This window comes from Nymphaea colorata, chromosome 3, assembly GCF_008831285.2.
Source record: "Nymphaea colorata isolate Beijing-Zhang1983 chromosome 3, ASM883128v2, whole genome shotgun sequence".
In the NCBI taxonomy this organism is placed as follows: domain Eukaryota; kingdom Viridiplantae; phylum Streptophyta; class Magnoliopsida; order Nymphaeales; family Nymphaeaceae; genus Nymphaea; species Nymphaea colorata.
In genome coordinates, this window is record NC_045140.1 from 26,183,062 (window position 1) to 26,196,848 (window position 13,787).

The 13,787-nt window shown below is 40.9% G+C and overlaps 2 protein-coding genes across 2 annotated transcripts; one reads left to right on the top strand and one right to left on the bottom strand.

Moving 5' to 3' along the window:
- The first annotated feature begins 2,876 nt into the window (after window positions 1-2,876).
- On the top strand, window positions 2,877-3,993 carry LOC116251417 (EPIDERMAL PATTERNING FACTOR-like protein 4). The gene is made up of 3 exons (XM_031625676.2): window positions 2,877-3,159; window positions 3,275-3,318; window positions 3,435-3,993. Exons 1-3 carry the CDS (start codon window positions 3,042-3,044, stop codon window positions 3,660-3,662), a joined length of 390 nt encoding a protein of 129 aa, XP_031481536.1. The 5' UTR covers window positions 2,877-3,041; the 3' UTR covers window positions 3,663-3,993.
- A 3,218-nt stretch (window positions 3,994-7,211) lies between these two features.
- On the bottom strand, window positions 7,212-11,628 carry LOC116250423 (putative leucine-rich repeat receptor-like serine/threonine-protein kinase At2g24130). The gene is made up of 2 exons (XM_031624048.2): window positions 8,647-11,628; window positions 7,212-8,042 (listed from the first exon to the last, which is right to left on the bottom strand). The coding sequence occupies exons 1-2, from the start codon at window positions 11,231-11,233 to the stop codon at window positions 7,579-7,581; spliced, it is 3,051 nt and encodes a 1,016-aa protein (XP_031479908.1). The 5' UTR covers window positions 11,234-11,628; the 3' UTR covers window positions 7,212-7,578.
- Window positions 11,629-13,787: the final 2,159 nt, after the last annotated feature.

Genomic DNA, 13,787 nt, shown 5'->3' on the forward strand with positions numbered 1-13,787 from the left:
TAAGACAGCCCTTATGAGTGAGTTGGGCAACTATGTATAGAAGAGTCACCAAACATACATATATAATTATAATGTGCCAAATGCTCGAGCGGTTCTTGGAACAAAGTGAAGTGTCTCTCAATTATTATTCTGCCAGGGATACCAATGAAAGGTTGATGTTCAATCCAAGTTTAATAATAAGAAGTTCCATATCCTTTACCGACGCGCATGATTCATGTGTTTCACTGGAACCAAGCACATTATATGTGGTGTTATCATCAAAGTGGTGACAGATAAATGATTTAAGAATAGTACACATGCAGGCGGGCTGTTGGGACAAGTAGAAACTTTTTCCAAATTCGTGAAATCAAACTATGTGCTTCTCTTAAAGAGAAGGGAAATTCTTGAATCCCTGAACGGTTAAAATTCAGGGCATCAAAGCCATCATAATTTTCCCTTGGCGTGAGGACAAAGAAGAAGAGAAGATTGAAGAAAGGTCGGCGCTTATAAGTAAAGTGTGCACATAACCAACTTCGGAGCATAAGGTTCATGGGAACCTGGGCAGGCTATGGGTAGGTTTATATTTTTTATTTTTAAATATGTTTAAAATATTTCAAAATTATTTTTTAACTGAAATTTTGCGTGGCTGATATCAATATAGACAACATTGGTCTCATCAACATGATACACCTTTCCTGCTGGATGTTCCATTTTCTTGATAAAGTTAAAGCTTCATTAATTGAGAATCTCCAATTTAGCACACGTTAGATCTTCGTGTATGACACCTGCTCACCAACTGTTGGTAGAATCAGAACATTGAAGGCAGATAATTGGCCTTTCTGGTTCATTACGTAAGAATTGAATAGGGTAGCCGCATACGTATAATGAAGGAGCCGCTCCTTTACATGGCAACAAATTAAATTCTTTGAAAAGAATTTAAGAATTAGATTCAATATATTTCAACTAGATAGACAACTCTAGCATCAAGCATATATATGCACACTTCCTAGGCAATCTTGAGAAGAGTATTGCTTAGTTTAAACATCAAATGTCTACATTTAATAGGAGAAGAAGGTTAGAAGAGAGATAAATTAACTAAGCTGCAGCAGTCACAGTATAGAACTTTGGGAAGTTATATCTAATTTTCATATATCATTGCGGAGTCAAATTGGCAATTTCTTTTTGGCTTCAATGAGAGCGTTTTGAAGGAGATAAGAGTACGTTCGCATTTTATACCTGCATTTTTTTTGCTTTGGCTGTTTCTTATACATATTTTAAAAAAGGTGCTTCTGGTTCGTACGCTACTGCAGCCGCGCGACAGTGGCTGAGCAGCAAAGGACAAGCGACTGAAATGAAAGGTGGGTAGAAGAGGGAGAGAGCGGAGGGAAGAAGGGTCAAATATCGAGCTGCGTGGTGGCTGTAGAAAGAAGAAAGTGTGTAAGAGAAACGAAAGATCTGTCTGGTCCCAGGCAATGGCTGTCAGGCGAAGAAGTTGAAACTTGCAAGTGCTGTAAATAAATGGTAAAAATCTGTATCAAATCCTCCTCAAGAGGAAAGTGAAAAACGTATTTGTCCTCCGACTAAGAGCCTAGGAGTGGGGGTAGCCTTCTTGTCTCTTCTATCAAGGGCCTCCTTCTGTGTCCTAGCCTGTCAAGGATTTGTCTTTCTAACTTATTCAACCACTCCGGTTGATCATCAGCCAAATCACCGCAGAAGTGAATCTTGTTCTCTTCCTAATTGGGCTTAGTTGAATTTAAATGACCTATATATATAACTCTCATAACAAATTGATAGAACGACATCATGATATTGGGAGAAAATGCAGTGGTATTTTACCAATTAAAATGAGAAACAAACACATTTTGCCCTGTTGTCATACACGGGATATATATGTATGCAACGTTCGGTGCGGTCATGTAACATCGAGATCTGGGCTTTGGCCGTCATCCTCAACCTTTTACCATTTCCTGTTCAATCCCCATGCCTGTTTCTATGAAGCTTATCTTTCCCCAAGATAATTAAGGAATAAACATCTTGGCAATCAGAAGGCTCAGGGATGCCCTTGCTTATTTTGGCCCATACTCATCAACGTGCAATTAACCCATGTTATCGTCAGTAGGTGACAGGTCCAGTTGATTCACATCCTGCAAGTACATGAACAACCAGATGGACATGAATGACAGTCAGTAAACTATATATACACGCACACACACACATGATTACGCACATTTGGTTCTAAAATGAAAAATGTAAAAACAGAAGGAAAATCAGATTCATCCATCAAGCTCTGCTTAGGAAAAGTCTATTATCGGTCCGACATATATATGCTTAATCTGTTAGTCACCTTGATTAACTAAAGATTCAGAATTTTAGACATTGACAACCAATAACATTAAGATGAGAATAGCCTATGTTGGACGGCGCAACACATGAAAGTAGCGATAATTAATTTTTTCTTTTTCTGTTTTGCACAGTCAAAGGTAAGCCATCTTAAGTTGTGATGTTACGTACCGAAAAAGAGAACCCGAATTTACTTAGAGTCACTTTCCAGAGTTAGAAGGATGGATGGTGCTGTAAGTTTGTGGAACAGTAATCCGTATGAAATTGGATAACCAACGGCCATTTAATGCATGAAAGAGGAGAAACGTTAATTTTTTTTACTCCTCTGCGTCATCGTCTGAGTTATCAGAACCAAACTGTTTTCGTGGGGTCTAATGTGCAGGAGGCAACAGTACGCTAGTGTCTCCTGGAAGGAGAAATTAGGAGGAAACAATAATAAATTCCAACCGGATCACATTCTCCCACGCGGTGGTGCACAAAATTCTCTTGTCATCGCATTCTTTTACTTTATTTTCAGTTCACCTTTTTCCTTTTTAACCATCTTAACTAAATTTGCTAAAAGTGCTTATCAGACACGAAGAGAGAAAATGGCAAACATGGTCTCCTATATCCTTCTTCACTGTACTACATGCGATATCAATCTGAGCAACTCTCCCATACACTCAATCCCATCAGACCACAGTCTTTCTTGACAGAAGGTCGGCTTCCAGCCACTCTTCCCCATGGATCTGATGATAAGGAAGAAATTGAGCTCAAAGGCAAAACACCCACTCTTGTTCTCCATCCCCATCTTCGTCTTCGCCGTTGCGTTGCTTTGTTCTGATAAATGTCATTGCACAGGTGAGAATCTTGAATGCTTCGTGCTCTTTACTTCAGTTCCTTTCTTTCATCTCTTGCTTTCTCATATGATTGAGATTTCTCATGTTGGTATTGCGTTTCCGTTATTATCTTTCAGATTCAAACAGTGCTGCTGGGAGGAAGAATGACTGTTATTCCATGGTTTGCCTTATCATTTTTCCCTATCGCTCCTTCAGTTCTGCTTTCTGTTTTTTTTTTCTTCTCAGTATATTTCGAGATTTTCCTCATGTAATCTGAAAATGATCATAATGATGTAGGATGAGATCGGATTGCAGGAGAATGAAGACGTAGAAGTTTCTTTGAGCAGCGAAAGAAGAAGCTTGAGTGGACCGGGGTCTTTTCCCCCTCGTTGCACATCAAGATGTGGGAACTGCTCACCATGTAAGCCTGTTCATGTTGCTGTTCCACCAGGCACACCTGTGACCACAGAATACTATCCTGAGGCTTGGCGATGCAAGTGTGGCAACAAACTATACATGCCTTAGTCTCCATTCTTCTCAAATCTGTCGGAGATAACTTCTGCTAATCTTATCCAACGCACCTGATGTAGACTCCATTAGGAGGAAATGACTGACTAAATTGCTGATTTTCTTCTTTTCGTTTTGGTGTGAGATATATGCTAATTGAGATATGTAGAACTATTAAAATCTTGTACAAGGATTTTTTTCTTTTCTTTTTTGAGTGGGTGACTTCTGTATCATCTGGGAAAAGAGTTTACAAGTTCCCCCGAATTAAACTTTTTAGATTGTAGTTTCAGGGGAATACCATTCTACTCCTTGTATCTGTAAATGTTGAGTACCGGAAAAGTTTTCCCTACTTCTCCACCGAGACCGAGTCATTTGAGGCAGTTCGTGTCTGCTCTATTATCGACCATGATCAGATGATGTTGCTCAATGTAATTCATCTAGTACAAGTTAAGTCTTTGACACGGTACCTGGTTAATATGCTAAAAATGAAAGACAGCAGAACTATATTGCTCAAAAATCTGATTCATGTGAATTTCGCGTAAGCACTGTTACTTAGTAAGTTAGTATTTTGTTTATCAGTTTCTCCAACGTGGATAAAGTTCATTGTGCATCAGAAGATGATTGAAGTAGTCATGTACATCATTGGATTCTTTTTGTCTGGCAAAGGCCACTCCATGGGGGAAATTCCATTTGGCTGCAAATAATAATTATGTCCTCTTGGTTGCTCGACTCACTGACAAGGCTATCATTACGCTTTACGATCGGTAATTGAAAGAATAGAATTCCACCCCACATTAAGGTAATATATCAGTCTTTGAAGCCCAACAATGTGAACCTGCAGGCATTAATGTTTTCTTGTTGTCATATTGTCAAAAAAAACCTGTGGTGACAGCATCAACTCTAAATCATAAGATGTGAAAGTTGTATAGCTGGCGCCACACTAATAATCGTGAAAAGAAAAAAGGAGAAGTGCATTAGTGACAGGTGTTCTTCTTTTTCCTGCAGAGCAAGGAATTATTTTATGATAAATGCCGAATTAATACAATTGGTAGCAGACAAACTAAAGATCAATGGGGACATCATGCCTTGTGATATGCGAGTGGAAGTACCTTGTGGAAGCATAATGCATCCATAGATCTACTGATGCAGAGCGAAAGTAGACCCAAATCTTGTAATTGGATCTAAACAAGTTTAAATGCTTGTGAATGGATCCAGATCGACATCCATCTCTTTCTTTATATAAAGAGACGTAGGTTCATTTTGAAAATGGTTGAAAAAGTTGAAAAGAAATACAAGCTTCTTGTTAGTTTTCTTGTGTTCTTCTTTTAGTCTTGTCATTTGCTTGAGTTGTAGTTAGTTTTAAACATAGTTTCTTTTTATAGTTTAGTTGTGAATGTAGATGGGTTAAGATTCGTTAATCTTATTCTGTCTTGCATTATCTACTCCTTGTGGCCCTGCAGTTTTTGCCCCTTTCAACACCATGAGTTGGGGAGTAAGGTGGTGAGCCATGGGTACTGATTTTGGAAAGAAAAGGTTCACATGCTTAGTTCTGCATGCAAGGAATCTTTAATGGCGGTGGTCCCTTTGTACCCTGATAGAGATCTCTCTACGAGTACATGTATCTAGGGCCTCATGTGAGACTTGACGTTGAAGTGAGACATCAATAGCCTTCTCTACTCCCAAATTCAAGAACTGATCAGGGCATCCCATTTGGAGCAGGCTTCTTGAATTTCAATTTCCTTCAAGGGCAAAGCTAGCCAGCTAGCTGCCTCATTCAACTGGACCCTACATACGATCCAATGAAGCAAAAAATGGATCTGGATCTAGCAAGGTGGGGTGTTGGCATTGTATCCCGGATCAAGGTAAATCGGATCTTGAAAATAAAAGGGTGGAGGGGCAGACTCCAGAAAATAAGTCTCCTCGCACAACTACGTACTGATTCCGGATCTGACAATGGCTGAAAAGGCAGATCGAAATATTAAAAAAGGACACCCTTCTCGCTGGGGTCCAAGCAAGAAATGCATTGGTCAGATTCAAAGGTGCAGGTACGATCGGGTCAGCCTCTGGCCCCTCCAACTCCAACCCCATTGGCTTCCGGTCTCAGACCATATACTTAGACTCATTGCTTTGACTGGCAATTAGTTAGCAACTATAAGACCCACTTTCAGAATCTTGACTTCTTCTTCACTTTGATTTGTCGTTTCATTTGAGGATGATTTGGCCACTTCTAGTTGTTCATTCAGTGGAATAATCTACTTCTATATACTATGCAGTTCATCTGAAAGGACCCACATGCCAGCAGCAGCACATGCATGTACATTGAGACCAGCATTTACTCTGTTCGCATCATTAAACGTTTTTTCTCAAGTTGCAAGAGATCGTTGTCTTTTCCTCTCTCTGTAATGCATGCTATACTGTATTTCATGTCGGCAGTAGATGTTGATCCATAGCCACTTAACCATCCAAACATGAAATCTATAACAACTGACATGTGGTTGTTAATTTTCTTTCTGGAATAGGATGCCAAAGAGAACTGTAATTTACCAGCCATTTTAAATGGTATGATGTTGCCTGAATTTTTTTTTTCCGCGTATACCTTGCCAACAACAAGGTGGGCAACAGACAATCCACTTTCTCGATCGCTGACATTCTCCATTGCTATTTTCCTCACGTATTAAACTTGTCTCACCGTACTCCTGAATCATAAATTAATGTTCGAGTCATCCGTGTTAAACAAATAGAAATATCATTGTCATTGAGCAGGCCTGCGGTACGTTACAGTCCATCATGCATGTTGGACTTGAAAATCCATCGAATTAATAAATTTATACTGTTGCAGTAAAGACGTTAATATTGTTCGTAAATTCGTACGAGGGTAACATGCTAAGCTTCAGGCTTTTTGCCGAAAGGTCTCATTCTTTCTCTTTTTACGTGTTGGCTGACTCTCGTAGAAAAATAGGTGGGATATACATGGAAAATTATGTTCTCCATATGAAAAATTTTGCCGAAGCGGCACCATTTCTGCATAGCGGTGGCGAGATTGGTGTTGTAGCACATTGATCTGCAGATCGTCTATTAATTCATCGGTTTTTAGATGTTATTCATCTTGAAAATGCAGGCACCCACATCCTTGTAAGTGGTTAAAAAACACACCAATGATAGGGCTACGTACTTCAGTAGAATCTACAAAGATCTTCAATCAGAAACTTTTGGGTGGCTGCGGGTATTGATTTTAGATGTTTGTTTTCAAAATGTGCATCACCTCAAATGTCATGCATGTTTGCTGAATCATATCAACTACTTAACAATGCTGGTTAGGTAGATTCACCATCAGGCACTAGATGACAGATATATGTACGAGTTGTCCTTAATAAAAGAAAATCCTTGAAATCATTTCAACCATGTAAATATCAAATGTCTTTAACTTTTTACTGTGGTTGGACTGCCTCTAATGAAAGAAAGCCGCTTCTTTTCCTGCAAGACATTTTCGTTTGGTCTTAGAGAGGTTGCCCGGCACGAAAGAGCATGTGCAGGAACAGAGCTTCAACAAGCGGTCATTACTCTGTTGAGGAAGCAAATCTAATGAGACAAACATATTTGTTAGATTTCGCTTTTCAGCCACAAGGTCACTGCAACAGTGTTCAAAGCTATTCTCTCGCAACGTGCACTCCCTCTGCCTAGCCACTTTTGTATACGAAGGTCAACTCAGATTCAGTACAGGAAGAAACCAAGCGAGCCCGGCACTTTTGCTACGTACCCAATGCAAAAGCCAACGAGACAAGAATCACGGAGATGGAAGAAGACCCACATCGGAAAGTGATCTACAGAACGAAATCCGATTAATGTTCGATGAGCATTTCTAAAAATATGCATTGTGCCCACCACTTCCAACAACAACAGAACTACAAAAGGACTGTCCCCCTCCGGACCCTTTCTAGCAGATGGTGGAGGAGGAGGAGGTGGAGGAGATGCAGTGGGAAGAGGCGAAGCTGATGCTGGCGTCTCCAGCAAGATAGCGCTTGAGCCGCTCCAGATCGTCGGCGGCGTCCATCATGGTGGGGCGAGCTGCTGGAGAATGTTGGGTGCAGAGGAGGCCTAGCTCCATCAGCTCCATAACGCCACATTCCCACGTCCTCCTGCAATTGTGGGCTTTTCGTTGCTGGGGGTCACCATGATGGTGCCCGTGCAGACTCTCGAACCCTCCTGTTGACAGTAGTGCTGGGTCCAGCACGTCCTCGATGAGGCCGTGGTAGTGGTGCCGCTTCACCCACTCTTGAAGGCTCAGCCCGCCGGAGAACATCTCGTCCGTGGGCTTCCTTCTGGTCACCACCTCCAGCACCAAGATCCCGAAGCTGAACACATCCCCCTTCGTGGCCGCACCCTTGCCCATACCATACTCTGCCCGTTGACATGGTCAGTAAATCTCAGTTCTCCAATTTTTACAGTTGCTGCATGCAAAGGTAATAAGACTAAAAACTAACCGAAGAATTATGAAAAGAAGGCCGGCCGCCAGTACTGGATTTTATTTTTTTCAGATGTTTTGAGAATGACGATTTAGAGATCATTACTCAGACTGGTAGGCTTGATTTTACATGGATATGATCTGAAAGGGTCAAAAGAGCTTCTGATTTCAGTAATTATTTGCTCCGGATTCGTATGGTACAGATGACAAGAATATGATATATACTACTTGCGAAAGGATTGTCTTATTTGAAAATTGAATCCTCTGACATATTAGAGATCATTAAATCCAGATAGATAACAAATAGATAACAGAAAGGATAATTTTCCTACATTTTAACAGGAAGACCAATAAAACAGGAAGCTGTTTATCACCATCGAGTAACGTAGTTCAGAATAACAGTGCAGATGCACACACTAAGACGGTGTATCTGTGTTTGGTCGTTTAGTATTTTCTTAATTGATATCCGCCTGTCCTGATAAGCATGTCTATTTATAATGTGAATCTAACGAAGCGACAAGAAAAGGAAACCTGAAGTACCTGGGGGAATATAGCCAAGAGAGCCTATGACAAAATTGGCTGTGGAATTCGGCAAGGTATCTGATGTGGTGGCGGCTCCTTCTCCGATGCTCGTGATCAACCTAGCGATGCCAAAATCAGATACAAGGGCAGTCATTTCATCGTTGAGAAGGATGTTGCTGGGCTTCAGGTCACAGTGGATGACCTTAACAGGGGAATGATGGTGCAAGTAGGCTATGCCCTCTGCTACGTCACTGCATATATTCACTCTCTGTATCAAGCTCAAGTCTGAGCTTGGATGCAGATGACTCTCCAAATTCCCTTTAGCCATGAAGGGAAGAACCAAAGCCTTGAAATCAGGCTGGCTACAAGCTGTAATTATCCTCATCAGATTCCTGTGTCTGATATTCCTTAGGACTTGGCACTCCCTGTTAAAACTCTTGCTCGAGTTCTTACCTTGCGTCTTCAAGACCTTTATAGCTACTTCTCTTCCATCCTTCAACTCTGCTCTGTAAACCTCTCCATAACTCCCTGTTCCAATCAATCTCCTTGAATCAAAGGAGCTGGTTGCTTCTAAAATTTCAGCATAAGTAATTCTTGGATATTTTGACTCCAGTGGCTGTGGTAAGTTACACCCGACTTCAATTCTGTCTCTTGCTATGAAGACAGCCTTCTTCAGCAAAGAACAGCAAACAGAACAACAAATTGTCGTCACGAAGAACGTTGCAGAAGCAGATGTGGCCAGCATTAGAGCAAAAATTTTCTTGCTGAGAAAGGGGAAATCCTGTCGTTTGTTCTTTGGGCAACGCAGTAGCCCTGAGATCGATCCACAGAGCAGAGGGTTGTGAAGAAATGAGGTAATATCTAGTGATTCAAACGGACCACCGCTTGGCACCATGTTTGTGAGGTTGTTATAGGAGACATTCAATAGCCGTAGGCTTGTGCACTTCTGTAGAGAAACTGGTATGTCACCGGTCAAGAGATTGAAAGACAGATCTAAGGAGAGGAGATTCTGCATTGTGCCGATAGACGCTGGGATTGGACCATCTAGCAAATTGTGAGAAAAATTGATTGATTGAGCTCCTACACAGTACGCCAACTGTGAAATTATATTGCCGGAGAGATTATTGTATGATAGATCAATCTCTTGGACCTTGTCCATCTTGCTGATCTCAACAGGAATAGGCCCGTCCAGAAGGTTGTGGGAGAGATTTAAGTATATCTTTAGCTCGTTCAATCCTCGAACCTCCAGTGGAATCCCTCCAGTAAGCCTGTTACGGGACAAGTCCAAGGTCTCCAAGTTCACACACTTGCCAAGAGTTGCAGGTATTGGTCCTGACAGTTGATTCCCATGAAGGTAGAGCATCCTTAACTGTGTTAGATTTGACAGAGCTTCTGGAATCTCCCCCGTAAGCATGTTTCTAGACAAATCCAGCAGGCCAAGATGTTTCATCGCTCCCATTGTCTCCGGAATTGTGCCAGTGAAGTTATTGTCAGACAAAAGCAGCCTTTCTAGGTTTTCCATTGCGCCAATTTCTTTAGGAATCGCTCCATGAAGCAGGTTACTTGACAAGTTCAACAGTGTCAGGTTGGTGAGCATTGATATGCTAGGAGACAGCTCTCCTGTCAACTGGTTCTCGCCTAGCTGGAGTTGAGTTAGAGAAATTGGAAGAAGGAGACCAATAGTAGCCGGAAGTTCGCCCCGGAATCCGATGCCAGTTAGCTCCAATTCTCTGAGGTTGACGCACTTCCTGAGTCCGGTAAAGAACGGAGCGAGATTGGTATTTTTCTCGCTGCTTCTAAAATTGTTGTAAGACAGATGCAGATATTCAAGGCTCCTAGCTCTACAGAACATATCTGCTGACAACTCCCCACAGAAGTCATTGTTCTCAATATCCAACCCATTGAGACAAGTACAATTCCTCAAGGAGGCAGGAAGTTCTCCAGTTAAGAGGTTGTCATACAAATTGAGATTCGCCAACACCGGTAAGCTGTTCCCAATTTCCGGCGGGATGGTGCCATGGAATTTGTTTCCTGAGAGGTCTAAATACTGCAAGCGAGTGCAATTACGAAACAGAAATCGGGGTATCTCCCCTGAGAAATGGTTGTTAGCCAGAGATATGTAGGTGAGGCCAGACAGGCTGGAGAGATCAGGAACTCGGTGCTGGAGCTGGTTGCCTTCAAGGCTAAGTTGCTTCAGACTTTTGAGGTCAGACATGGGGTAAGGGATGACGCCATGAAGTTCATTCTCAGAGAGAACAAGGGTGACAAGGGCAGAGAGGTTGGAGATCAAGGGCGAGATGGTGCCCCGCAGACCTTTGCGATTCAGTGTGAGGTTAACAACTCTTTTCCGAAGCATGATGTCCTGACAAGTGACACCAATCCAATTACAGATTGATGAAGCATCTTGGTCATCTGTGAATGTCCAATTGGACAAAACGTTTGTTTCAGAGAAGGTGCTGGCCTTGAATGCAAGGAGAGCTGCTCTATCGGTAAACAGATCATCATGGTGGCTGCAGTGGTGGTTTTGACAGTAGCCCAGAGAGAATGTAAAGTGGTGGAAGGAAAGGAGGAGAAGCAAATGGCTTATGATGAGTGTAAGAGGCATTGCTGATCTTGGTAAGAGCCATGAATGAGTGAGCACGAAAACTGAAAAATGTTGAGATCTTTATATGGAGACTGACATTGTGGAGCTTCTCTTTTCAAGTAGGAAGTCATTGAGGATTAAGTGGGAAGATGAATGGTGGCTGCTGTCGATAAAGATAGAAAAGATGGAATGATTTTGCTCTTTTCTTTTCCTAGTCTCATTGCATTTGGTACAAAGTGTAGCACTTCGCTCTATTCTGCTGGTGTCCAGAACGTGAAAACGTTTTTTTTTTTCCTGTGGAAAAGATTAAAAAAAAGAAAAAGAAAAAAGTGCCTAACTTGTCTACTGTTCAGATAAAGCTGAGCAACAGTTGAACCGTCGTATTTGAGCGTGCCGTTTCATCTGTTGCCAGTCTAAATTGTGCCCTTTCTTGTGAAATAAATTTCATTCAATTCAAACTTTCTCTCTTTAATCCTTAAAAACAGTCTCACATTCTCCAATATATGTCCTGGTACATGCTTCGAGTTTTCTAGAAACTATTGTTGCAAAGGTGATCGGATTATCCATATACTAATTCTGTATGCCGATCGAGTCACACAGTTTTCCATTTCAAAAGCGATGTATTTTCAACAACACGCACAATTTTTGGTGGTACAACAAAAACGCACTTATTAAGTTTTAGTTTTTATGTTTAACAGACCACTGTTTAGTGGGCAACTTAAAACCGATAAATGAAAGAAATGTAAACTTAAGCTTTTTTTTGTCATACCGCCAGACGTTGATCTTCTTTTCCATAAAGTTTTCATTTGAAAATCTGTTAAATGAAGACAAGTGAAAATAACTCCTTCCTCCTTTTTTGGGAGTTATATAGACATGAATGAAAGCTTGCAGCATCAAAATTCCTATCATCAGTATGGGGTGACTCTTTGTCAATATCCAGAAAATTTTCAGCTCTTTTGTCAGGAAAATCCATAACTATAAAGCCTGCATTTGGAATTACTGTCAAATGCTTACCTTAAAATTAAGACTGTTTAAGAAAACAATTTTGGAGTTTAATCATGAAAAGGCAATTCCCAAAGGGCAACCAATTAATGACTTCGAAATACAATCCATGCAGTGCAAAGCACTTGGAATAGGAGAAACGGCCGGCCACTTTTTATATGAACAGTTGATTAGTTAGGCAGCTCCTTCATGAATTCATATTAAATCACATATAACACTTTTTTAAACAGCTAATGTGTTAGGTACCCTTTACAAAGTAATACTAATAAACAATCGATAGAAAGAACGTCCCCAGATGGGTCACATGTCTGTAAGTTTAGCAATGATCTCCTAGCAAAATAAACTAAGATTCCAACTTGAATCCTGGGTCTAGACATTCCATGTTTCATGCTTAAGAACTGCCAGAAGAGATTCTTGAGATGGCAATGTGACAGTTTCCTAAGAAGAAATGAAGGTTCATATCATGAGGTATGTAATGAAAGACCTGCAGAACTTCTACACATTCAGACATGCAAATAGTTCCGAGTTCAAAACTTTGGCGGAGATTATGATGTTTCTTTTCGTGGAACTTTGCATAGTTGGAAGTTGGAAGGGCCTTTACGTCAGAGTTTTAACCTTCAATTCAGAGGTTTACACTATCACCAATGGCAAAATAGCTGGTTAACCAATGTTGGTATGTCTTTTCTTGCCACTTCTATGAAGAAAACAAACAAAAACCTCACCATTTCTTCTGCAAATGTAGATTTCGACAAAATTTTCCTGAAAATAGATTGAATGTACATAGCGATACTGTTGAAATAATTGAAAACTACCTCTCCAGGTAGGAATACCTGAAATTAATGCAGATTTCAGCAACATTATTTTGGGACTGATTGACCCGTCGGAAAAATTCTGCGACGGGAAAATATATATTGTCGTTCCTGCGGCAGTTCCTAGTCAAGGCACTTATGTTCTATGTCACCACAGTTGCTCACTGTGGAATGGCCTTCAATTCAGCTTTTGGTTGATGGCAACAGCGCGGAGATTATCAAAGCACGTTGTTCCTTATGGATCCATGAGTTGACTCTTTTTGTTGAACTTCAGAAGCTGTAACCACAGTGTCAATGATCCAATTATGCGTTCCCTTCTCCTTTCACTCCAATAGCAATTCTTCTCCCTCTTGCTTCCAAATAATCATTGTTGATGGCACAATATTAACCAAAATTTAACGGCGAAGCAAACCAAAAAATGTAACTCGATTCTTGAGACACCACAGATCCAGTGCAACTACAAATGGGCAGGCCCTCACTTGTAACCTAAACTAAGTCGGATCCAATTTAAAAGACTGGAATTTTCAGATTTCAAATAGTAGACTCACTAGTTCTAGAAAACATTGGCTGTTTGCCAGAGCAAACTGATTCTAATGTCATTTTATTCAGACAAAGAATCTGCCACCACAGAGTGGCTGCAAGGACCTTGCTCGGTATCTTCTGGGTGCATCAGGGTGGGAGACCTATTAATAAACGAGTCGAGTTCGAGCCAAAAAGTAAACTCATATATCAAATTTGAGTCGGGCGAGCTAGCTCTGGTCTCT

Bases quoted from the DNA above. Each gene is read 5' to 3' on its own strand.
- LOC116251417 (XM_031625676.2), top strand. From the start codon at position 3,042: ATGGATCTGATGATAAGGAAGAAATTGAGCTCAAAGGCAAAACACCCA. The intron at 3,160-3,274 runs GTGAGAATCTTG...ATTATCTTTCAG, and splicing joins TGATAAATGTCATTGCACAG to ATTCAAACAGTGCTGCTGGG. The intron at 3,319-3,434 runs GTTTGCCTTATC...ATAATGATGTAG, and splicing joins AGAATGACTGTTATTCCATG to GATGAGATCGGATTGCAGGA.
- LOC116250423 (XM_031624048.2), bottom strand. From the start codon at position 11,233: ATGCCTCTTACACTCATCATAAGCCATTTGCTTCTCCTCCTTTCCTTC. The intron at 8,043-8,646 runs GTACTTCAGGTT...GTCAACGGGCAG, and splicing joins TCTTGGCTATATTCCCCCAG to AGTATGGTATGGGCAAGGGT.